This window comes from Microcaecilia unicolor, chromosome 11 (genome assembly GCF_901765095.1).
Source record: "Microcaecilia unicolor chromosome 11, aMicUni1.1, whole genome shotgun sequence".
In the NCBI taxonomy this organism is placed as follows: Eukaryota; Metazoa; Chordata; class Amphibia; order Gymnophiona; family Siphonopidae; genus Microcaecilia; species Microcaecilia unicolor.
In genome coordinates, this window is record NC_044041.1 from 47,602,424 (window position 1) to 47,627,294 (window position 24,871).

Genomic DNA, 24,871 nt, shown 5'->3' on the forward strand with positions numbered 1-24,871 from the left:
ATGTGCGGTTTCTCTTTGGTTGGATGTTTACTGCCCTTTGGAGTATGGACACCACACTGAACTTGCAGTATGAGCAGACCCAGACCTAGTTAGAATGCAAAATGCAGAGCAAGGTTTCATTAGGGGTTCAGTTCACCCAAGTTGTCTTTGGAGAGAAGGTAAAGGAAAAGAAACAAAGCAAACAGTCTTCCTTACAAGTACACTGTAGTCCCCATATAACACAGACGTTGTGGTCCAAGATATTTGACCATATTATTAGTGAATCTGTGTTATATCAGGTCTACTGGGTAGATAGTTTCCTAGAAAAGCAAAGTATTTAATGCAATTTGAAAAAAAATATTTGGAGTATGCAGGAAGAGAGGCTGCCAATAATGGCCTACATTCCTATCCACAACATCTACAGGCATCCATTCAGCCAAGTGTACATGTGCCTTACATTTCCGCCAGAAGCTTTCAGCCAGGAATATTTGTATTCTTGTTTGAGGCTGACATAATTGCAGGGTTCCAAATGTGGAAATGTTTCTCAGATTAGGAGACTAGAACCCCATATCTGTTGCAAAATACAGTATGTAATGCGGAAGGTAGGATTTGAAACCCAAGATCTTTCCAATTCATTCAAGGATCTCCTGTATATTAATATGTGAACTACTGAGGCAAATTGCTAGTGATTTTATAAGGCTTTTTCCATGTGTAAAACCCTTTTTAACGTGGAGAAGGGCTTTTAAAAAATGAGGCAGTGTAGCGATTATATAAATTGGCACCATGATTTAGGAACTCCAGTGCCATAAGCATAGCACCAATTCTATAACAGCATCTTGGTGCCAATATTCCATTATAGAATACTAACGTAAGCCGGCATTGGTGCATCTAAAGTTAAGCACCAACAGTTATGTCAAGTCAATAGACGTTGGCGTCTAATTGGGCCCTGAATTGTGCTTAATTTGTAGTATTCTATAAGTTGAATGCATATCTCAGAGACACACTACACTCATGACCTGCCCATGTGTATGCCTCCCTCACATTTAAATGCTAAGCAATTTTGGCACAAATGTTATAGAATAGCATCTTGCCAATCATTCATGTAAGGACTATTATTCTATAGCTTACGTGCACACTTGACACCTGTCATTAGGAGCCAGTTTATAGAATTGCTCTTCAAATACACCTGCCAACAAGCACATGCATATGCATTCCCAGGCTGTCGATATCACTTATAAAATAAACCCATACATCATAACTCCACTTCCACCCTGTCCAACCTATGCCCCTGGGAATGTTTACACTTTGTGAAGTTCAACCAATCTTGCAGGAGCAATCAATAAGCAATAAAAAAGCTCAATGCTGCCAATACCACTTAGCAAGACTCATACATGGCAAAAACAAATTTGAAAGTGCACGGCCTTTACTCCAAAAGCTACACTGGCTACCTATCAAAACTTGCATATCCGTCAAGATCCAGTCGGTCCAGAGGGCGGCTACGAAATTAGTAAGCGGTCTTGAATGCAGAAATTATAGGGACAGGCTTATGAACCTCAACATGTATACACTGGAAGAAAGGAGGGAGAGAGGAGACATGATAGAAACGTTTAAATATCTCAAGGGCATTTATGTACAGGAAGAGAGCCTTTTTCAAATGAAGGCAAGCTCTGGAATGAAGGGGCATATGACAAAGTTAAGAGGGAATAGGCTTAGGAGTAACCTAAGGAAGTATTATTTCACAGAAAGGGTGGTGGAGGCGTGGAATGGCCTCCCGGTGGAGGTGGTGGAGTCTAGGACTGTTCCAGAATTTAAAAAGGCATGGGATAAGCATGTGGGATCGCTTAGGAACAGGTAGAAGTGGGGGTTACAGAGGATGGGCAGACTGGATTGGTTATATGGCCTTTATCTGCAGTCATGTTTCTATGTTTCTAACCTACAGATTAATTTTTGGCCTCTCCCCGGCTTACATGACAGACCTAATAATACTACCGCAACGCAACAAAAACAAGAACACAAGATCCTACCTCACTCTCCACTTCCCCAGATGCCAAGGCCTGAATATAAAACCACATACGAAGCAAGCTTTGCCTACATCTGCACCAAAACCTGGAACTCCCTTCCAAGAGACTTAAAACACATGAACTACCGACAATTCAGAAAACACCTGAAAGCCACTTCTACAAAACAACCTTCCCCTCCGATGACCTAACCACGTAAATAGTAGGACAATGCCCTTACAACCACAAATCTTCAACTGATCTGAACATGAACTGAATTGGACCTGGCTCACTCGCACTGCATGACTCCGAACATATAACCTTTTCCCCCTGGAACATGCAATCTATTAAGCTGAAAGGGTAAACTGTTCTTTCCTTCAGTAAACTGTAAGCCACACTGAACCTATCACTAGGAAGGAAAATATGGGGTACAAATGTAATAAATAAATAAATGTATAATGCAGCATAGTAACAGTACATCCAAAAAGCTTTAATCACTCCAATGGAACACTCACTGAAGACCTATAATGTTGATTCAGGGTTTGGTTCACTGTCAATGTCTCACAACAGTATATTGATGCAGCATGTTGGCTAATGGTCCCCACAATAGAAACATTCTAAACTAAGTGCTTTTTGTATTTTAGAATTATTGAAAATAAGAAAAAAAGTTTATACCTGTATTAAATCTGAAATGGAAAATGCTTGTTGATTAAAGATTAGCAAGGACCAAGTTGCTGCTGAGGTCTTGAATGTGTTGGTCTGACTGAGCCTGCTTATCAATAAGGAAGCATTTGAAAAAGTTTTTGGTGCTGGGTATTATAGCTATTGGAAGTTATATAAAACATTGGGCAGTGGGTTCTGTTTGTCCATGACTAACGGGGGCAAGCGTTTCTGTTTCTGTGGACCAGATGCATGAAGACAAGGAAGGGGATGGAATGTGACACTGAGACGAATCAATGGGAGAGCAAACCTGAAAAAGAATATAATGGTGGAAAGGACAGTATGGCAACTCAGCAAAGGAGATTGAACCTATGCTTGGGTCAGGCAAGAAGTTAGGAGAGTGCTGTTTGGTGGTCTAATACTAAGTGGTGAATCTTCTGACTCCTGGATTGTCTCATTTGTGTGGAACTATGGGGCCCCTTTCCTAAGCTGTGTAAGCGGCTACGCATGCCCAATGCGTGCCAAAGTGGAGTTACTGCCCAGCTACCGCATGGTTCTTGCGGTAATTTCATTTATGGCGTGCATCTGATATGCACGTCCAAAAAATAATTTTTATTATCAGACGCGCGACAAGTGGCATTTGACGTGTGTAGGCCATTACCACCCAGTTACCGCGTGAGACTTTACCGCTAGGTCAATGGCTGGCAGTAAGGTCTCAGACCCAATTTTGATTTTGCCGCATGTCATTTTCAGCAAAAATTTTAAAAAGGGCATTTTTTGTAGGCGCGATGAAAAATGGATCTGCGCACACCCAAAGCACGTGCCTACACTACCGCAGGCCATTTTTCAGCGCACCTTAGTAAAAGGAGCCCTTTGTGACTGAACAGACATATAACTTTAAACCTTCTGCCTAATGCATCCCAGCACACATGATGTTTAAACTCCCTATGCTCTACCCTAGTCCAAATTTCCTACCACTCATGCTTGGATCATTCAAGAAGTGCTCTCCTACACAACGTTCAATGACACTGTGCTACAACTTTTTCCACAAATCTCCCAAGTATTTTCCACCAATAATTGTGAAGCTAATAAGGAGAGATAAATCAATTATCCAAATTAATCATTAATATTGTGTCCCACAGGCTCCTTTGGCAAGTCCACCCATTGATATTTGTATGACAAAATAAATCTTCTTGTTATCACCTAATGAAAACTTATGCACACAAAGAGTTGGAAAACATTGTAAATGGGTAACTGAAGCTTCTGTGCTATTCTTCACCACAAGTTTAATAAAAATCTACCTGAATCCGAGTCTTTGATAAACGATGATGAAAAGACCAATGATGATCTTTCCCTGGAGTTGTCTGAGCTTATAAAATACATTTGGTCAGAAGCACTATCTCATGTGATCATTATCAGCTGCAGGGTTGGATATATTATACTGTAGATCTAAAGGACGAAATAAACTGAGCCTGGAGAACTATAGGAGTTTGAATTAATAGCTTCATGAGTGTGGTAATTACAATTCCGTTGAAGTCGCCTGGCAAACAAATTAGATCATTGTAAACATTATCGCTTCATGAGGGCAGCTACAGAATGTAGTTTCCAGTACAGGGTCTGCAACATGCTTTTGACTTATGTTAAATTTTTTTTTTTAAATCCGCATGACTCATTCCGAAACATTCTTCTTCCATAGAAGTTTCTTTTTATCAGATGTATCTATCACAATTTCCTGTTTGAAATCATTACTTTGGTTGTTATAGATACAACTAAAAATGGAACACTGCAGGGCTTTATTGTTAAGCAGCTCATTAGGTACCTCAACTGGTTTAAAATGCTTCAAAGCTTCTTTATTAGCCCCAGCTCCAGGCAGTGTTAAAAGTAGCATCTTAGAAAAGGTTCTGCTGACATTGATCCTCTTCTAAAACACATGCAGGAATGCATATGTATTTTACCAGTTAGGTGTGGTACAAGCATCCATTTTATAATTGCCAACATCTATAACATTGATAGAGGCAACTCGGCAACATACATCTATGTGTCGACACTTAACATGGGTAAGTTGGTATTTCAGAACCTAGAGGTGTATATATGGCTTTTTTGAAATCTATACATGTAAGATCAAATTTTACGTGGAAGTGTTTAGATTGCGCAAGCAATTGTGCTGTTGCATTATTGTAACATTACTTACCTAGGTTGTAATCATGTAGTTTTTGAAAAAACTTTGAACTGTATTAAATACCACTGCATGGTTAATATTTAGGGTTTCTAGATTTAACAGATTTTCCCCATTATTGATACAGTTCCACTGGTTGCCAATGCAAACGCAAGTTGTCTTTAAGCTTTGTTGCCTTGTTTTTCGAACTGTGAATGGTGACGTAGCAGAGTTTAGGGTAAGTCTGATACGATTATTGCATAGAAATATTACGCCTGGATCTAGATGTTTACAATATCCAGATCCATAACAGGTGATTTATAAACAGGTTTTCTCTGGCACATTTACTTATTTGGCAGCTAGCCACTGGAATGAATTACCTATTGATCTAAGAAGGCAATCTGATTAATTATTTTTTTGAAAAGTGTTGTAAACCTTCTTGTTTAAGAAATTTTTATTGTGACTGTGTTATTTTTCTTGACGGTTAGTTGACCATCATGTGTAATATTCCTGGAGTTGGTCCAATTTACTCTTTTGTGAGCCACACTGAACTTTTGTGGTAAGTGTGGGATACAAGCAGGGCTTTTTTTGTGCCAGTACACACTGGTACAGCGTACCGGCACCTTTTCTCCCCCCGGCGAGTCCTACACCATTCCTTTCACTCCCCTACTTACTACTACGTTGGACTTGGCAGCGCAAACGGTGCAGGCAGCGATTGAGAGAGGCTGGTAGTGTGGGAGCTTCCCTCTGCGAGTCTCGCCTATGTTGTTTCAACTTCCTGTTTCCACATAGGCGGGACTCGCAGAGGGAAGCTCTGTCACTGCCAGCCTCTCTGAATCGCTGCCTGCACCGTTTGCGCTACTGAGTCCGACGCTGGCAGGCAGCGGAGAAGGAGGATGTGCTGGGTGAAGAAGAATCGCTGGACATGGGAGGGGGGGCAGGGGAGAGAGGAGAATCGCTTGACATCGATGAGAGGGCAGGGCAGGGGAGAAAGGAGAATTGCTGGACATCATGGGAGGGGAGGGCAGGGAAGAGAGAATTGCTGGACATGGAGGGGAGAGAGAAGAATTGCTGGACATGGATGGGAGGGGAGGGCAGGGAAGAGAGAATTGCTGGACATGGATGGGAGGGGAAGGCAGGGGAGAGAGGAAAATTGCTAGACATGGATGGAGGGGAGGGCAGGGGAGAGAGAATTGCTGGACATGGATGGGAGGGGAAGGCAGGAGAGAGAGGAGAATCGCTGGACATGGATGGGAGGAGAGGGCAGGGAAGAGAGAATTGCTGGACATGGATGGGAGGGGAGGGAAGGGGCAGAGAAAAATCACTGGACATGGATGGGAGGGGAGAGCAGGGGAGAGAGGAGAATCGCTGGACATGGATGGGAGGAGAGGGCAGGGAAGAGAGATTCACTGGACATGGATGGAAGGGGAGGGCAGGGGAGAGAGGAGAATTGCTGGACATGGATGGGAGGGGAAGGCAGGGGAGAGAGGAGAATCGCTGGACATGGATGGGAGGAGAGGGCAGGGAAGAGAGAATTTCTGGACATGGATGGGAGGGGAGGGAAGGGGGCAGAGAAGAATCACTGGACATGGATGGGAGGGGAGGGGAGGGCAGGGGCAGAGAAGAATCACTGGACATGGATGGGAGGAGAGGGCAGGGGAGAGGGGAGAATCGCTGGACATGGATGGGAGGAGAGGGCAGGGAAGAGAGATTCACTGGACATGGATGGAAGGGGAGGGCAGGGGAGAGAGGAGAATTGTTGGATATGGATGAGAGGGGAGGTAAGGGGAGAGAGGCGAATTGCTCGACATAGATGGCAGGGGAGGATAGAGGACACAGGAGAATCGTTGGACATGGATCGGGAGGGCAGGGGAGAGAGGAGACATGCTGGACATGGATGGAGATGAGAGCAGGAGATAGAGGAGAATTGCTGGACATGGATGGATGGATGGAGGGTTGGTGGAGAGAGAGGAGAATGCTGGACTTGGATGGAGGAGAGGGGGGAGAGAATTATTGCTTTACTAGTAAAAAAGGCCCGTTTCTGACACAAATGAAACGGGCGCTAGCAAGGTTTTCCTCGGAGTGTGTATGTTTGGGAGTGTGTATGTTTGGGAGAGTGTATGTGAGAGTGACTGTTTGAGAGTCAGAGTGAAAGTGTGAGTGTGTGAGAGAGAGAGTGTGTTTGTGAGAGAGTGTGTGTGTGAGAATGAGAGTGTGTGCAAGTGTGTATGTGAGACACAGTGTGATAGAGAGTGTGTGTGTGTGCCCATCCATGCTCCTCTGTCCCCTGCCCCCTCCATTCATCCCTATCCAGCATTTTCCCTCTCTGCCTGAGGCCTGCCCTGCAATCCATATCCATCCATGCCCATCTGTCCCCTCCATTCATCCCTATTCAGCAATTCCCCTCTCCCTGAGTCCTGCCCTTCCAATCCATGCCCATCCATGCTCATCTGTCACCTGGCCCCTCCATTTTTCCCTATCCAGCATTTCCTCTCTGCCTGAGGCCTGCTCTGCAATCCATATCCATCCATGCCCATCTGTCCCCTCCATTCATCCCTATCCAGCAATTCCCCTCTCCCTGAGTCCTGCCCTTCCAATCCATGCCCATCCATGCTCCTCTGTCACCTGGCCCCTCCATTTTTCCCTATCCAGCATTTCCCCTCTCTGCCTGAGGCCTGCTCTGCAATCCATATCCATCCATGCCCATCTGTCCCCTCCATTCATCCCTATCCAGCAATTCCCTTCTCCCTGAGTCCTGCCCTTCCAATCCATGCCCATCCATGCTCATCTGTCACCTGGCCCCTCCATTTTTCCGTATCCAGCATTTCCCCTCTCTGCCTGAGGCCTGTCCTGCAATCCATATCCATCCATGGCCATCTGTCTCCTCCATTCATCCCTATCCAGCAATTCCCCTCTCCCTGAGTCCTGCCCTTCCAATCCATGCTCCTCTGTCACCTGGCCCCTCCATTCATCCCTATGCAGCAATTCCCCTCTCTGCCTGAGGCCTGCCCTGCAATCCATATGCATCCATGGCCATCTGTGCCCTCCATTCATCCCTATCCAGCAATTCCCCTCTCCCTGAGTCCTGCCCTTCCAATCCATGCCCATCCATGCTCATCTGTCACCTGGCCCCTCCATTTTTCCCTATCCAGCATTTCCCCTCTCTGCCTGAGGCCTGCCCTGCAATCTATATCCATCCATGGCCATCTGTCCCCTCCATTCATTCTTATCCAGCAATTCCCGTCTCCCTGAGTCCTGCCCTTCGAATCCATGCCCATCCATGCTCATCTGTCACCTGGCCCCTCCATTTTTCCTTATCCAGCAATTGCCCTCTCTCCCTGAGGCCTGCCCTGCAATCCATTTCCATCCATGCCCATCTGTCCCCTCTATTCATCCCTATCCAGCAATTTCCCTCTCTCCCTTCCAATCCATGCCCATCCATGCTCATCTGTCACCTGGCCCCTCCATTTTTCCCTATCCAGCATTTCCCCTCTCTGCCTGAGGCCTGCCCTGCAATCTATATCCATCCATGGCCATCTGTCCCCTCCATTCATTCTTATCCAGCAATTCCCGTCTCCCTGAGTCCTGCCCTTCGAATCCATGCCCATCCATGCTCATCTGTCACCTGGCCCTCCATTTTTCCCTATCCAGCAATTGCCCTCTCTCCCTGAGGCCTGCCCTGCAATCCATTTCCATCCATGCCCATCTGTCCCCTCTATTCATCCCTATCCAGCAATTTCCCTCTCTCCCTGAGTCCTGCCCTCCCAATCCATGGCCATCCATGCTCCTCTGTCCCCTGCCCCCTCATTCATCCCTTTCCAGCAATTGCCCTCTCTTCCTGAGCCCTGCCATCCCAATCCATGCCCATCCATGCTCCTCTGTCCCCTGCCGCCTCCATTCATCCTTTTGCAGCAAGTCCCCTGTCTCCCTTTCATGACCCCCCTTGCATCCATGCTCCTCTCTCTCCCATGTCCCAGCCTGGGCCGCCCTCTTCTCCCCCCCCCCCCTTCGCATCCATGCTGTCGTTTCTCCCCTGCCCTGCCGCTCCCATTGTTGTTCTTTAGTGGCCACCCTCTTCTCTCCCCCCAACATGGTTGTTTTGTTTTTTTTTTTCTTGTTTTTAAATTTACCTCCGTGCCGGTTCCGGCAGCGAAGCGTCAGGGAAGGAGGCGGCGCTCCCGACGTCTAGGTTTCCCTTCGCTGTGTTCCGCCTTCTTTTGACGTCATCCTTGACGTCAGAAGAAGGCGGAACACAGCGAAGGGAAGGCTAGACGTCGAGAGCGCCGCCTCCTTCCCTGACGCTTCGCTGCCGAGCGTTGCGATTGGTTGAGTGTCATTGCTCCGCCCTCGACGTCATCACGTTTGACGCGTGGGCGGGGCAGACACAATGCGATCTCACCCCCTTCACTTTAGAATGTTGGCTAACAGAGGCTTCATTAGAACGTTGGAGGTGCGTTTTATATAGAGAGATATGGATACAGGGGAGAGAAGAGAGGAGAAATGCTGGACATGGATGGAGGGGAGGAGAGAGGAGAAGTGGTGTACATGGATGGAGGGGAGGAAAGAAAAAAGAAGATGCACATGGATGGAGATGAGGGAAAGGGAAGAGAGGAGAAAAACTGCTCATGAATGGAGAAAATAGGCAAAAGCTGGATCCATGTTATACCTCCTCCAGTCAATTCCACGAAGGAGGACCCAGCTTTTACTTATGGATGTATGTCAAGAAATGAAGAAGAAAGGAGGAAAGTAAAGAAATAAATGGAAAGGAAGCCCTGGAAACAGAGTTAAGGGAACAGATAGAGAGCAGCAGAATCAGACACTGGGACCAATATGGATAGAAAAACAAAGTCACCAGACAACAAAGGTAGAAAAAATTATTTTATTTTCATTTTAGTGTTTGGAATAAGTGCAATTTGGGAATTTACATCTGCTGTCTTATTTTGCACTGGGTATACTGCAGCTGTAAAAGCTTACAGAAATTATTTATAATGAAAATATCACGTTATTGTTTTCTCCTATACTAGTATAATATTTTCAATGATGTCTGTTTATATGTGCCATGGCTGGTATAAGGGGTGCGGCTAATGCGGGTGTGGCTATCATAGCGGTGGAGCCATATGTGGCGACCCCGCCCATAATGAGTACTGGCACCTTTTTTTCTATAAAAAAGGACTGGATACAAGTGTCATGTATTATTATTATTTAAGGCTCCCAATAAAGAAGTGACCTTCCTTAATATCTCTTCTAGAGTGTTGCCCAAAACTAGCACTTACAAAAAATCTACATGTCCTAACAAGCAGCTGTAGATCCAAATGTTGATCTTGGTGATCATATATGTGCTTTCCTCTTCTGAAATGGTTCCACCCTAGTCCCACCCCAACCACACTCCCTTGCCATATGCTTGTACTGCAGATTAATATGTGTAAATCCTGGCTTTCAAAATTGGATTTTCAACATTTATTCAATATACAAATGTAAATGCTGATAATCACACATATAAATTGAGTATACGGCTTCAAAAATAATGGCTATTATCTATTATTGAATTAATATTCAACATTCTGAGGTCAAGGGAAGCAAAATGACACTACTCTTAGGTTATACCAAGTCAGTGGAAGATATCAAATTAGGACTATGAAATTTTGACTCAGGGCAGGGGGAGGGGGTGGATTGTAGTTATAAAACCATTTTCTTCAATAGTTACAGCTCATTGTTACTTATGTTACAGTTCATTGTTACTTATCTTCAACTTCTTCTAGACATATCACATTTTGAGAATTCATCTCTATATTGGGGCCAATATTCCTTTTACAATGCAGGTCTGTGATATCTCTGCCTTCCAAATGTTGGTCCTGATGCAGAGATGAACTCTCGAAACATGAAATCATATCCAGAAGATGTTAAAGATAAGTAACAATGAGCTATAATGTTATTGATTAAACTATTGAAGAAAATGGGAAGAATTGATAGACTATTGGGCTCATTTTCGAAAGAGAAGGACGCCCATCTTTCGACATAAATCGGAAGATGGGCATTCTTCTCACAGGGTCATCCAAATCGGTATAATTGAAAGCCAATTTTGGACATCTCCAACTGCACTCCGTCGCAGGTATGGCCAAAGTTCAAGGGGGCATGTTGGAGGCATAACGAAGGTGGGACTTGGGCGTGCCTAACAGTTGGACATCTTTGACCCATAATCGAAAAAAAACAAGGACATCCGTGACGAACACGGACATTTTCACTTGGACACTTGGATGTTTTCTTACAACTAAGGCACAAAAAGGTGCCCGAAATGACCAGATGACCACCGGAAAGAATCAGGGATAACCTCCCGTTACTCCTCCAGTGATCACTAACCCCCTCCCGCCATCAAAAAACATCTTTCAAAATATGTCGTGCCAGCCTCTATACCAGCCTCCGATGTCATACTCCGATCTGACAGCAGTATGCAGGTCCCTGGAGTAGTTTAGTGGGAGAGTGCACTTCAGATAGGTGGACCCAGCCCCATCCCCCCCCTACCTGTTACATTTGTGGAGGAAACAGCAAGCCCTCCAAAACCCACTAGAAACCCACTGTACCCACATCTAGGTGCCCCCTTCACCCGTAAGGGCTAAGGTAGTGGTGTACAGTTGTGGATAGGGGGGTTGGGGGTCTCAGCACACAAGGTAAGGGAGCTGTGTACCTGGAAGCAATTTATAAAGTCCGCTGCAGTGCCCCCTAGGGTGCCCGGTTGGTGTCCTGGCATGTCAGGGGGACCAATGCACTATAAATGCTGGCTCCTCTCATGACCAAATGGCTTGCATTTGGTCGTTTCTGAGATGGACGTCCTTGGTTTCAAAAATCGCCAAAAATCAGAAACGACCATATCTAGGGACGTTCATCTCTAAGGACGACCAAATTTAAGGATTTGGACATCCTTGGTGATATTTTCGAAATGAAAGATTGACATCCATCTTGTTTCGAAAATACGGGTTTCCACGCCCCTAGATCGGGACGTTTTGCAAGGCCGTCCAAATCGAAACGTGAATGTCCTTTTGAAAATGCCCCTTTATATCAATAATACACATTTGGGAGTTTATAGATATTTATTTTGAGTCATGGTTTTCATGAACGTTTATTACAGTTTGAGTAGATTGGATCAATGGTTATATCTTTCTAAAGGGGGGGAAATGCTGCCTTGTGGTGAAATTTGAGCCTGGTTTGTCTTTGTTTCAATAAACTGTTATAATTAACCCTTGTTTGACCTGCTGATGTCCTCCTTCACCTTTACGTTTTTGTTTATATCATTCTGAATACATATATAGAAATGATTGGCTCTTTCAGTGTGGTTCTAGATAAAACATTTAAAACATTTTTTAAGCCTGTTTGAATCCATGTTAAATTTCTTTGTATGGTTTATTTTTTTGAAGGCATGAACAAACATGTGGATAAAAGGTAGCCAGTTCATGTGAAGGGCAGTTCTATAACTGTGTATGTGCAATTATGCATTCCTTATGCGTGTAAGTGGCACATCACTTGGCGTTACGCATGGAAATGCACTAAACACAGTGTAATACCCCATGAGAATATCTACTACTAAAGTGATAGCTTTTTCCGAAGTCCTGGTGGGGGGGGGAGGGAGGTCCCTGCCAGAGGGCTGGAAGGTAGGATGTCCCTGGGTGGGAAGAAGCCCAGCCCATGGGGAGTAGTTTTGAAATAAAATGCAGAGAAATAGTGCCCTGGTACTGAAGAGTGACAGGGGAAGGAGTTTGGAAGGAGATAAAGCTAAAGTTATACCATTTAGGGTGGGGTCTTTGGTTGCCTGAGGTCTGGAGTTGCCTGTACATCACCTTCCATTGACCAGGAGGAGAGAGACAGAGGGGGGTCCTAAAAATTGGAGAGATCCACTGGCTGTGAGAGGCAGGTTGTGGCTCCAATAAGTGGCAACCGGGAGATAGTGTGCTATCTGGGTGGGTAGAGGAGGGCCCAACCCAGGAGCAGGGGACTGGAGCCAGGGAGAGCTTGTCTCAGAACCAGGGTGGACCAAAGGTGGGATCACCGCGGGAGGAGGGTTAGACCAAGGGGGGTTTGAGCCCACAAAAGTAAATCAGTGTAAAGAAGAGGAGCACGGCCTTTGGGGATAATATCTCTCTACAGGATAGGTATGGACAGGAGAAGCTGTAACTACCTGTAAATATACCATGAAGTATCCTGTAAATAAAATTTGGGGAAGAAGTGGAAAAGGAAGTTCCCCTTTGGGAATAACAACACGGAATAATTTGGATTGGTAATTTGCCAGTTGCCATTTGCCTATTGCAAGAGTTCAAATAAAGAGTTTGCATTTGTCTGAGACTTTTTGAGTACTGCCTGGTTTGTGGAAGGAGCTGAGGGAACTGATCAGCTCCACAGAGTAAAGCATAGCTTCTCAAATCCCTGGATCGCAATTCCAGACAATTGACCCACTCTCAAGTTCGTCTGCATGTGTGCTGGAACTGATGACTGAGGGGAGGTTGGTCCTGAATGTTAACTGAACTGAATATCTGTTTAGTGGCCTGGGGCCGGAGCTAGGGCACGGGTGAGACCCGGGTTACTATTTTATAAGGGAGTGTGCAAGTGCTGTAGCAAGAGGGTGTGCATTTCGGTGAAGCAAGGGAAGGACATAGGCATGTCCCCTACTTATACTTACATTTTGTAGAATACTATAACTTTACATTCCAACTTATAACCAAAATGCTGATGAAATTTAATGTGGACAAGTGTAAAGTGATGCACATAGAGAAGAATAACTCTAATTATATGTACATGATGCTTCATTCCAGATTAGGGGCCTCTCCGGAGGAAAAGGATTTGTGTCATCATGAACAACATGTTGAAATCTTCTCAGTGTGCAGTGGCAACCAAAAAAAAATAAGCATAATGTTCTGAATTATTACGAAAGAAAAGGAGAATAAAATAAAATTGTATCCAAGTGCTTCTGTATCACTTCTTGGTGTGACAAAACCTTGAGTATTATGTGCAATTCTAGTAGCTGGATTTTTAAAAAGACTGCAGAAATATAAAAGGCACAAATAAGGGCAACCAAAACAATAAAGGGGATGGAAAGACTTTTACTTGAGAAAAAGCTAAAGATTTTAAGGCTCTTTAGCTTCGAGTAGAGGTGGCTAAAGGGAGATATGATAGAGGTCTATAAAACTATGACAGCAGTGGATGGGGAAAAAGCCAAGTAGCTAAAGGATATTAAAATCTGTTTTTGTAGCTGGATTTAAAAGTTTAGTCAAGTTCCTGGAGGAAAAGTCCATAAACCCTTATTAAGGTGGACTTTGGGGAAAAGCAGCATGGAATCTTGATATTCTTTGGGATCCTGCAGGTACTTATTACCAGGTTTGGCCACGAATAGAAACAGGGTACTGGGTGAGACAGATCTTTGTTGCGACCCAGAATGGCAGTTCTTATGTTCTAGCAGGCTCAGCCCAGGTCAGGCTGGGTTATATGGATCATTTCATTCCCTTGCTCTGCATAGTCTTTATTTTTTGATCTGGTAGTTTCTTTTCCTCCTTTAGGTATGCAGTTTAACAGGCATCAGGTCAGGGGTCTGGCGGTTCATTCAGAACCTCTCACAGGGATTCTTGCTTCTATTTTATAACCCCTTTCTGAACTCACCAAGCCCAGCAAAGGTCATCAGTTGGAATCTATACGCCCAGGCTCCTTCCAGAACCCTGCATTTGTGGCCATAAAACCAGCCACTAGGTGTTGCTGTTGCATGGTGAGTGGGACATCCCACCCCTCCTTGAAGGAGCTGTAAAGAGTGTCCACATGTATCCTCAGTCTCAATCAACCTGGGGACTGGAAAATATGACCAGGGAATGAAACTTAGGTCTTTCATATGGTAGCTCACAACAAGCTGGCCCTTTTAGTTTGGTTTTGATAAATGGGCAAATTACCCTATCGAGTGATCAAAATTCAGAAGTAATTCCCCAAATGAAAAATCCTGAAGGAAGAGTGCTATATACCAAACTGTATACTCCCCAAACATATAGCACTGAATAAATATATGATCCGTTGAGCAAAAGGTACCAAAATTGGGGTATGTGATTTATTTATACCACAAGATACCAACTGCATAATCCTGCCAAATTTCAGCCTCAGGTATGGATTAATTACATCTTTAAAAAATGAGAAACGCTTATCAATATAAAAGTAATTAACCCCAGAAATCACATACCCCACTGCAGCTTTCAGGCTGTAGAACATGAAAAACATCAAAGTTGTGGAAAAAATGTGCATCGTCCCAGTCTATTGACTCTTACAGTACACAAAACTTTCAAAAATGAAAGTTGCCCAAATTTACCCCTCCAAACTTTTATAGCTTTTATCTCTGCTATTTGTAACCCCACATTTGGTACCTTTTCATTCAGCGGGTCGCATATACAGACCACTACTATGTATCTTATTCTTTCATTACAAGAGGGGAAAGACCACTGGTAGTATTGTGTCATAAAACAGTAACTGTCTGCTTAACATGCGTCACACTATTGCTTAAAGTGGAACACTCTATTTTCTACCGCAGGGGTGTTCCTGGCGGTAATCAGCAGTTGGTGCATGCTGGACGGTTACTGCGTGGGTAACATGTAAGCCCTTACCGCTAATTCGATGGGTGGCGTTAAGGGCTCAGGCCGTAAATAGACGCGCACTGGCTTTAATTTTGCCGCATGTCCATTTCACGACCACAAAACCCCCTGTTTTTTCCAGACTTGGTGGAGAAATGGTCCAGCGCATGTCCAATACATGCACCCACACTTACCGCAGGCCACGTTTTTGGCGTGCCTTTGTAAAAGGGCCCCTGAGCTCTTAACAATCAATAATTGGTGTTAATTGGGCTTTCATGGCGTCACTTGGGTTTACATAGGGATCTACTCTGCACCCTATTCTATAAAATGCACGCTTAAATTTTATAGCGCACAGCTCAAAATGGGGCATGGGACATTCCCAGAAATGAGACGTGATGTTATAGAATAGGGTCATTTATGTGCCCAACTGCCATTAAGTTGTACATCACCATTTACACCAGGTTTCAGAAGGTTTAAGTGCTGCACGGAGCTAGGGGTGAGATCTGCGCTAAACTAGTATTCTGTAAAGGGCGCTCTGCACAGATCAGCCTTTGCAGAATACAAGTTTTGTGCAGATCTCCCGGTTCCTAACTTTGGGTGCCATTTAAAGAATTCCATCCTTACCCCCTAATTCCATAAAAGTCACCAAAAATAGCGCATGCAAATTTGGACGCGAGTCCAATTTGCATGTGCAATTTAATTGAAAAACAAGCTAATTAGCACCAATAATTGGCTTAACAAGCAATTATTGGCACTAATTAGATTTAATTGGCATTTACTTGTGTAAATTTAGGCATGGGATTTGCACCTAAAATTATAAGTGATCTAAAAAGGGGGCATGGAAATGAGAGGGTCATGGGCATAATAGGGATGTTCCTAAAATTAATGCACATTGTTATAGAATAATGGGGATTAGGTGCGTAATGTTTTGATGTCTTAGCTAGCAGTTCTTTTAACAAATAATGGTTTTAGCACGTACATATAGGTTGATGACGTTACAGTTGTGATTTCTATTTCAAATTCCCTTTCAGAGATTAATAATAGGATTGAGCAAGGTTTCAAAATTTTAAATGAATGGACTTTACTGGTTCAATTAAAGTTAAACAATGAAAAAACAAAATATAGTTTTGGGAACTCAATATAAGCCTTGTGAAGAATCAACTCTTACTGCTAATAATATTTACCTTTCAATTGGAGAAAAAAAATAAAGATTTTACGGGTTGATCTTTGATGAATATCAATCTTTTGAATCTTATGTGAATCAAATGATGAAGAAAGGGTTTTATAATATGAAAAGATTGAGGAGTTTGAGATCTAAATTGAATTTGAATGCTTTTAGACTTTTGGCATAGTCTTCAATTTTACTACAAATAGATTACTGCAATGCAGTATTAGTAGGTTTATTTGAGGGTCATTGGAAAAAGCTTCAGACGTTTCAGAATACAGCAGCTAGACTGATTGTAGTTCTTCTTGGTATGAACTAGCGTCCCCATTTACACGTAAACTGCATTGGCTACCTGTGAAGGCACGAGTTGTGTTATATTGTGTACAATTATCTTTTCAATATTGAATGGTTTTGCTCCTGTTTATTTATTAGACATGTAGATGATGGAGGCTCATTTTCAAAGCACACACAGACTTACAAAGTTATATAGGTTACTATGAGGCTTATTTTCAAAGCACTTAGCCTCCCAAAGTTCCATAGAAACCTATGGAACTTAGCCTCCCAAAGTGCTTTGAAAATATGCCTCTATGGAACTTTTTAAGTCTAAGTGCTTTGAAAATGAGCCCTTTTAGTTACTATTTCACAACGTCATGGCTCTTTGTCTGACAGATTGGCTCTTCTTTTGCGGTATCCTAGCCTCAAAGGTGTTACTTACAGGTCTGTTTTTGATGGATTATTTCCTTTTCAATCTGTGAAATGATGGAATTCTTTACCTTTGAATATTAGAACAATAGGTCAGTCTAAATGGTTTAAGAAAGCTCTTAAAACATTTCTTTTTCAACTATTTAATAAGTATTGAATTCTATCTTTAAGCAAACTTGTAGCTCGCAGAGAATGCCTTGTTATTTTATCTCAATGTAAACCGCATGGAGCTCTTATGGGATCTTGCAGGGTAGAAGTGATTGATGTAAATGTAAATGTAAAATTAGGTGCAATTCCTGGGCATAAGCACTATTCTAACCAGGGGCATAGCCATACCTCGACGGGAGGGGGAGTGGGGGCACATTTTGACCCTCATCCCCACCGCCGCCCCCTGCCCCACCACTGATGCATGATGGTACTTTGGCTGGCAGGGGTCCCCAACCCCCACCAGCTGAAGTGTTTGTCCCGCGCTGGTCTCGCATTGCCTGCCTTGCTCTGTGCTCAGTCACACCATGCATGCTCGTTTTAATGAAACTGGGCATATGTGAAGTGTTGCGAAAGCTTGGTTTCACTAAAACGACTGTGCACGGCGCAACTGAGAAGAGCAGGGTAGGCAATGCGTCGAGATCAGCGCGGACAAACACTTCAGCTGGTGGAGGTTGGGGACCCCCGCCACCCAAACCGGGGGCCCCAGAGTCAATTAGGGGGCCCAGGCCCCTATGGCCCCTGTTCCTAAGCCGCTGCTCCTAAGTGCGGCTTATAGAACAGAGCGTTTTCGGCACCATATATAGAATCTAGCCCCTAGTATCCAATTAAATTGTATATGTTAATTTATTCAATGGTACTGTCCAAAATCAACGTACAAAAAAATAATCTTTAGAATGACACAAACGCCATTTCAGAGCAATTATACGGACAAAATATGGCAGTTCACTCTAGGCGAGTGTCTGACTTGTTTCAAAGATTACTCGCTTTAAAATCTTTGGCAAAGGTTGGAGGAAGTTTTGTCAGATTCATTTCATTCGGATAGTGGCAGGCAGGGGAGCTATGACTGGTCCTTGATGCAGTCTTCGTAATGGGGTACCTTGATGGAACCGAGCAGAGAGTGAACTGCCAAATATTGTTCAGATAAATGTTCTTAAACGGTATTTTTCTGTCATTGTAAAGATTAGATTTTGGGCAGCACCATTGAATAACTTTACATATTAATTGGACACTAGGCAGCAGGATGGCAGCATCAAAGTTAGGTGAGGAGGAGGGAGAGACACTGGGGTTAGAAGACAGGGCAGGATAGGATCCTCAGGCCTGGGCCAATTTTTGGTCGCAAGCCACCCTTGTTTTGATGGCTCCACATACCTTCTGCAGGAGATCAATCTCCTGCTGCTTTGCGGTGAGGACGGCCAAGGCTTGCTCATGCTCTAATTCCAGCTGCTGCCGTCGTTCAGCGGCCTCTCGCATATGCTGCGCAAAACAGACACAGAAGTATCACCAGAGATGAATTCAAATCAAAGGATTTTTATATTTTTATGACACAGTAAACAAAAGGAACAACTATATATTCAACAATTCAATATGATACAAGATTCAGCTCATGATAAATTCTTCTTTAAATGTAGCCTAAATTCCATCTGAAAATCTAATTGCAGAAACCTTCCACTGCAGGCCTTTTTATATTTATGAAATTCAGCAATATATGCCTGGTGCATCAAATTTCCATTTTAAATCTTTGATACTATGCACACACAAACTCGTCAAATGGAAAATGTGTTTCCTCACTGCAGAAATCGGATTCCATATTAAACACCATTTTTTTTCTTTTCATCATTAGCATTCAGCTATCGTTTGAGTAGAGATTCTCCATCGTTGAGTCCATGGGTATCACATACCACGGAACTGCCAAGAATCTAAAGCAGATCATAACATCAGGGGCCCTGATTAGTAAAAGTGCAACAAGGTTTGGGGCAGTTAGAGCCCCTTTTACCAGGCTGCAGGAAAAGGGGCCCTGCGGTAGTATCGGTGTATGGATTCACCTGTGACGAGGCCTTCTTTTACCGCCGCAGGTAAAAGGCATTTTTAAAAAAAGGGAAATGGCCCTGCGATAAGTGAACCACTTGCCACGCGGTCATTTCCTGGGGGAGCCCTTACCGCCACCCATTGAGGAGGCGGTAAGGACTTCCATGTTAGAAAAAAATAATGCATTTTATAGTGCTGGAGTTAGCAAACGGCAGAGGCCGGTTCTACCACTAGACCCCTTCGGTAGCCTTGTGGTAGGCCCAATTTGCCACACACCAATGTGGCGGTAGCCCCACTGCCCTTTAGTAAAAGGGTGCCTTTCTGTGGCTTAATGGCCAAAATTAATGTAAGATAACTGCAAAGCTCTCCATTAACTGTTGGAGGCATTTCTAGAATTCTGCTATTCAGTTAACACAGAAGAAATTTCTTTACTGTGCATTAATTGAACGGTAGATAATATGATGCAGTTATTTACACCTTTCTAGATGGCTTTAAGGGGCCCTTTTACTAAGCCGCATAAGAGTCTACACATGCCCAAAGTGCGCCAAAATGGAGTTACCGTCTGACTACGGCGTGGCTCTTGCAGTAATTTCATTTTTGGCGTGCGTCCAATACGTGCGTCCGAAAAATATTTTTATTTTCAGGCGCATGTAACGGATGCACGCCAAGTGGCATTTGACACGCGCAGGTCATTACCGCCCGGATTCTCTACCGCTAGGTCAATGGCTGGCGGTAAGGTCTCAGACCCAAAGTGGACGTGTGGCAATTTTGATTTTGCTGCATGTCCATTTTCAGAAAAAAAAGGCCTTTTTAACAGGCGCGCTAAAAAATAGATCGACGCAAGCCCAAAACCCGCGCCTACACTACTGCAAGCCAGTTTTCAGTGTACCTTTGTACAAGGACCCCTTAATGCTTAGGGGTAATTGTATAAAATAGCTGCTAATGTTTACACACCTATTACAAGTGAAAATGATTAGAATAATGGCATATATACACATACAAATGTACACTAGTTTTTGTACACCTTTTGGGATATTGTACACACAAATTGGATATTGAAGACTTTTCGCTAATAAACTGAGCCTTTTTGAAACATCCTGACATGTTGTTTGGCTCCTTCCGTTCCCTTTTTCTTTTTGTTTTTGCTTGAGGGGAATTTTCAGCCTTCTCACATAATTTGCAGGCTCATGAATACATGGTTTACCTGCAAGCCTGCAAATGGTTTCTGAAATTCCATGGGTTGTTTCCCTTTCAAAAAATAGTTTGGACACTGGCATCAAGGGGGGAAGATGGAAGAAAGCGGCATGGTGTTTCCAGGCAACTCACCCTGCCCACACCACCACTGTTCCCTCTAAGCTGAGCAGGAGTCCTCCAACTGCATTGCTGCCAGTAGGGGGTGGTGCTTCAACATTATGTTTTCAATCGCTAGGGACAGGCAGGTATCCTGGAGTCCTGCAGAGTTTGGCTGTCCCTCACTATTGAAAATGTGATAGTGAAACAGCACCCCACACTGGCAGGACTGTAGTTGGAGGACTCATTCTCAGATTAGAGGGAACAGTGCCCACCACCACTATCATTTTCCGGGGGTAATATCTCCAAATGGCTAATTTTGCATTTACCATAGTAATGAACCTCATTCCTAAGCCTGGTTCATGAGATCAGTCTCTCAAATTTACTGCTAATGTTCACTGTAGTACTAGCATTGGGCCAAACCAGTGGCGTTCCTAGGGTGGCTGACACTTGGGGTGGATCACCGATGCACCCCCCCCCCCGGCGAAAGGCCACCTCCCCCCCCCGGTGAAAGGACACCCCCCGGGTGCATTTTTACCTGCTTGGGGGGGGGGGGGGTGCCGCGTGCCTGTCTGCTTTGCTCATTCCATGCTCCCTCTACCCCGGAACAGGAAGTAACCTGTTCCGGGGCAGAGGGAGCATGAAACGAGCGGAACAGACAGGCACCCCCCCAGCGGCATGCACCCGGGCGGACCACACCCACCGCCCCCCCCCTAGGAACGCCACTGGGCCAAACAGAGGGGTCCTTTTACTAAGGTGCGCTGAAAAATGGCCTGTGGTAGTGTAGGCGTGTGTTTTTTTAACACACCTACAAAAAAATGCCTTTTCCCCCCCTAAAACGGATGTGCAGCAAAATGAAAATTGCAGCACGTCCATTTTGGTTCCGAGACCTTACCGCAAGCCATTGACCTAGCGGTAAGGTCTCACGAGGTAACCGGACGGTAATGGTCTACGTGCGTCAAATGCCACTTGACGCGCGTAGATGCCGCGTGCCAGAAAATAAAAAAAATATTTTTCAGACGCACGTAGTGGACGTGCGCCAAAATTGAAATTTACCGCAAGGGCCATGCGGTATCCGGGCGGTAACTCCAATTTGGCGCGCGTAGGCGCCTATGAGGCTTAGTAAAAGGGCCACAGAGCTTCCTTCTGGAGCTCAGAAGATGTAATACTTATAGGCAAGTTATTAAGGTGTGCTTGGAAACTGCTTTTAATCAAACCTGAGGCACCCAATAAAATAGGGAATATTTCTGTATCTTTGCCACATTTTCCTGATCTCTGTCTGCATTGCATAATGCTCAGGATCTTCAGTTTCTTCATACAATGCACAGAATAGTCACTCTGCATTAACATCTCTATTATGAATGCTGTTCTCGTGTTTCTCTCTGTGGGGAAAAAACACATACACTGTCGGAAGCTTTGCAGAGGACTGGAGGCAACTTCCAAAAATGGGGTTTCTAAATGAAAACAGTTACCTACAGAAATTTCTTTGAGAATTGGCCCTTTATTCAATGAAAATAATTACACGGTGATGAATTTTGGCACATTTATTTCATGAATTGTTGAACGCCCCATGAATGGATATTTATTAGATATGAGTCATTCTATTCCATTTTCTAAAATAAGACACTCTTTTTGTTCTTTCTTTGAGGGCGAGTCTGCTCCACACGCTCATAAAAGGAAATATGCTTTAAGAACCAGATCCAGCTACGGTTCATTTAGAGGCACTCTTAACAAACTGTGGATAGAAAGTGGCCTTATGTGGTTCCCGTGCCAAGGCCATTTTTATCCACGGGGGTAAAATGGATGATTTTTGTATTTTCCCCATTAAAGGCCATGCGTTAATTTTACAGAAAAACCAGAAGAGTACGGAAGGAATGATGGGCAAACAAAATAACAAATGTAGGGGTCTTTTTACTAAGCTGTGGGAAAAAGGGCCCTGCGCTGGCAGTGGGGGCCATTTTTCCCACATGCCAGGGCCCTTTCTCCCACAGCCAGAAGAAACCTGAAAAAAAATGGCCACGTGGCAACAGATCTACCAGAACGAATGGTCAACAAATGCTGACACCATCCAATTCCTCCAAGAATGGGACGATTTATGTACAACAACATTAGACAAAATCGCCCCAATCCAAATCAGAACATCACACAGGAAAAAATCAAACCCATGGTTCACCGAAGAGCTGAAAAAACTTAAAACACAAGTCAGGAAACTAGAACGCGTATGGAACAAAAAGAGAGATGAACAAACACTAAATGCCTGGAAAGTACTTCGGAGGAAATACAAATATACCATAAAACAGACTAAAAGACTACATTACAAAACAATAATAGGACCAAACTACAAAGACACACATAAACTCTTCTACCTTGTGAACAAACTGTTAGACACCACACCAGTTACAAACAACAGCAAAGACATACCAGATGTTGACAACCTTGCGAAATACTTCAAGGAGAAAATTATACAACTACGTCTTAAAATACCCGCCAGCCCTATTGAATACGCCACACTTCTAGATTGTCTAGACCCAGAAGACGGAACATACCCAGCAGACAGAACTTGGACCGAATTCGAACTACTATCAGAAGATCTCATCTCTGAAACACTTAAAAGATTTGCCAAATCCCACTGCAAACTAGACATATGCCCAAACAACCTCATGAAATCAGCTCCTCAACAATTCATAATAGACCTAACAAACCACGTAAACTTCATGCTACAAAACGGACTTTTCCCTAAAGAAAAAGGAAACATTTTACTCACCCCAATACCCAAAGATACAAAGAAAAGCGCAAGCAAAATAACCAATTACAGACCAGTAGCATCCATACCACTAATAACCAAAATAACCGAAGGAATGGTAACTAAACAACTCACAAACTATCTAAACAAACACTCAATACTGCATGATGCCCAATCAGGATTCCGGTCAAATCACAGCACAGAAACAGTATTAATTACCCTTATGACTAAATTTAAACAAATGATTGCAACCGGCAACAATATACTCCTCCTACAATTTGATATGTCAAGTGCCTTCGACATGGTTGACCACGAAATCCTATTACACACACTTGAATATTTTGGCATTGGAGGAAATGTCCTAAACTGGTTCAAGGGGTTCCTAACCCAGCGGTCATATCAAGTCACATCGAATTCAACCGCGTCTGCTGCATGGACACCTGAATGTGGAGTACCACAAGGATCACCCCTTTCATCAACCATTTTCAACCTAATGATGATCCCCTTGGCAAAACTCCTATCAAACCATAACCTCAACCCATATATATACGCCGATGATGTAACAATATACATCCCTTTCAAACAAGACATTAAAGAAATCTTCAATGAAATCAACCAAAGTCTACACATCATGAACACCTGGGCAGATGCATTTCGCTTGAAACTAAATGCAGAAAAAACTCAATGCCTGATACTCACTTCCCAGTACAATACGAATGAATTCACCGCTATAAACACACCAAAACTAAACCTTCCAATCTCAGAAACGTTAAAAATCCTTGGAGTCACTATCGACCGCCACCTAACACTCGAAATTCATGCAAACAACACAACCAAAAAGATGTTCTACTGCATGTGGAAACTGAAAAGAATAAGACCATTCTTCCCAAGATCCGTCTTTCGCAGCCTAGTGCAATCCCTCGTACTCAGCCATCTGGACTACTGCAACTCACTATACGCAGGTTGCAAAGAGCAAATACTGAAGAAACTTTAAACAGCCCAGAATACAGCAGCCAGACTCATCTTCGGAAAACCAAAATATGAAAGTGCAAAACCCTTACAAGAGAAGCTACACTGGCTCCCACTCAAGGAATGCATTACTTTTAAAGTATGCACATTAGTCTACAAAATCATTCACGGTGAAGCTCCAGCCTACATGTCTGATTTAATAGACTTACCACCCAGAAACGCTAAAAGATCATCCCAAACTTTCCTCAATCTCCACTTCCCTAATTGCAAGGGCTTGAAATACAAGGCGCTGCACGCGTCAACCTTTTCTAACATGAGCACTCAGTTCTGGAATACACTGCCGCGCAACCTGAAAATGATCTACGAGCAAGCCACCTTCCGCAAACTGTTGAACCCAGTTCCCCAGGTTCTCAAGCCACTGCCCTAACCACTAGGTTACTCCTCCAAACAGCAGGATGTGGAAAGCCACTTAAAGTCAGATTTTACGCAGGGAATGCAAAGTTACACCTAGAACCTACACAACCAGATGTGCATGAACTTTCTGCTTGCCACTTAGGTATGATGGCGCACACTACCCACTGCCCTTTAATGAACCTCCCATTCTGTAATGAA

The 24,871-nt window shown here is 43.8% G+C and overlaps 1 protein-coding gene across 1 annotated transcript in view; it reads right to left on the reverse strand.

Annotated features, from left to right (window-relative positions):
* Window positions 1–24,871, reverse strand: part of RIMBP2 (RIMS binding protein 2) — a 592,869-nt gene that overhangs the window by 178,005 nt on the left and 389,993 nt on the right. Inside the window, exon 9 of the mRNA XM_030219259.1 lies at window positions 18,601–18,705. Coding sequence (XP_030075119.1) covers window positions 18,601–18,705 — 105 coding nt within the window. The remainder of the gene's footprint in view (window positions 1–18,600; window positions 18,706–24,871) is intronic.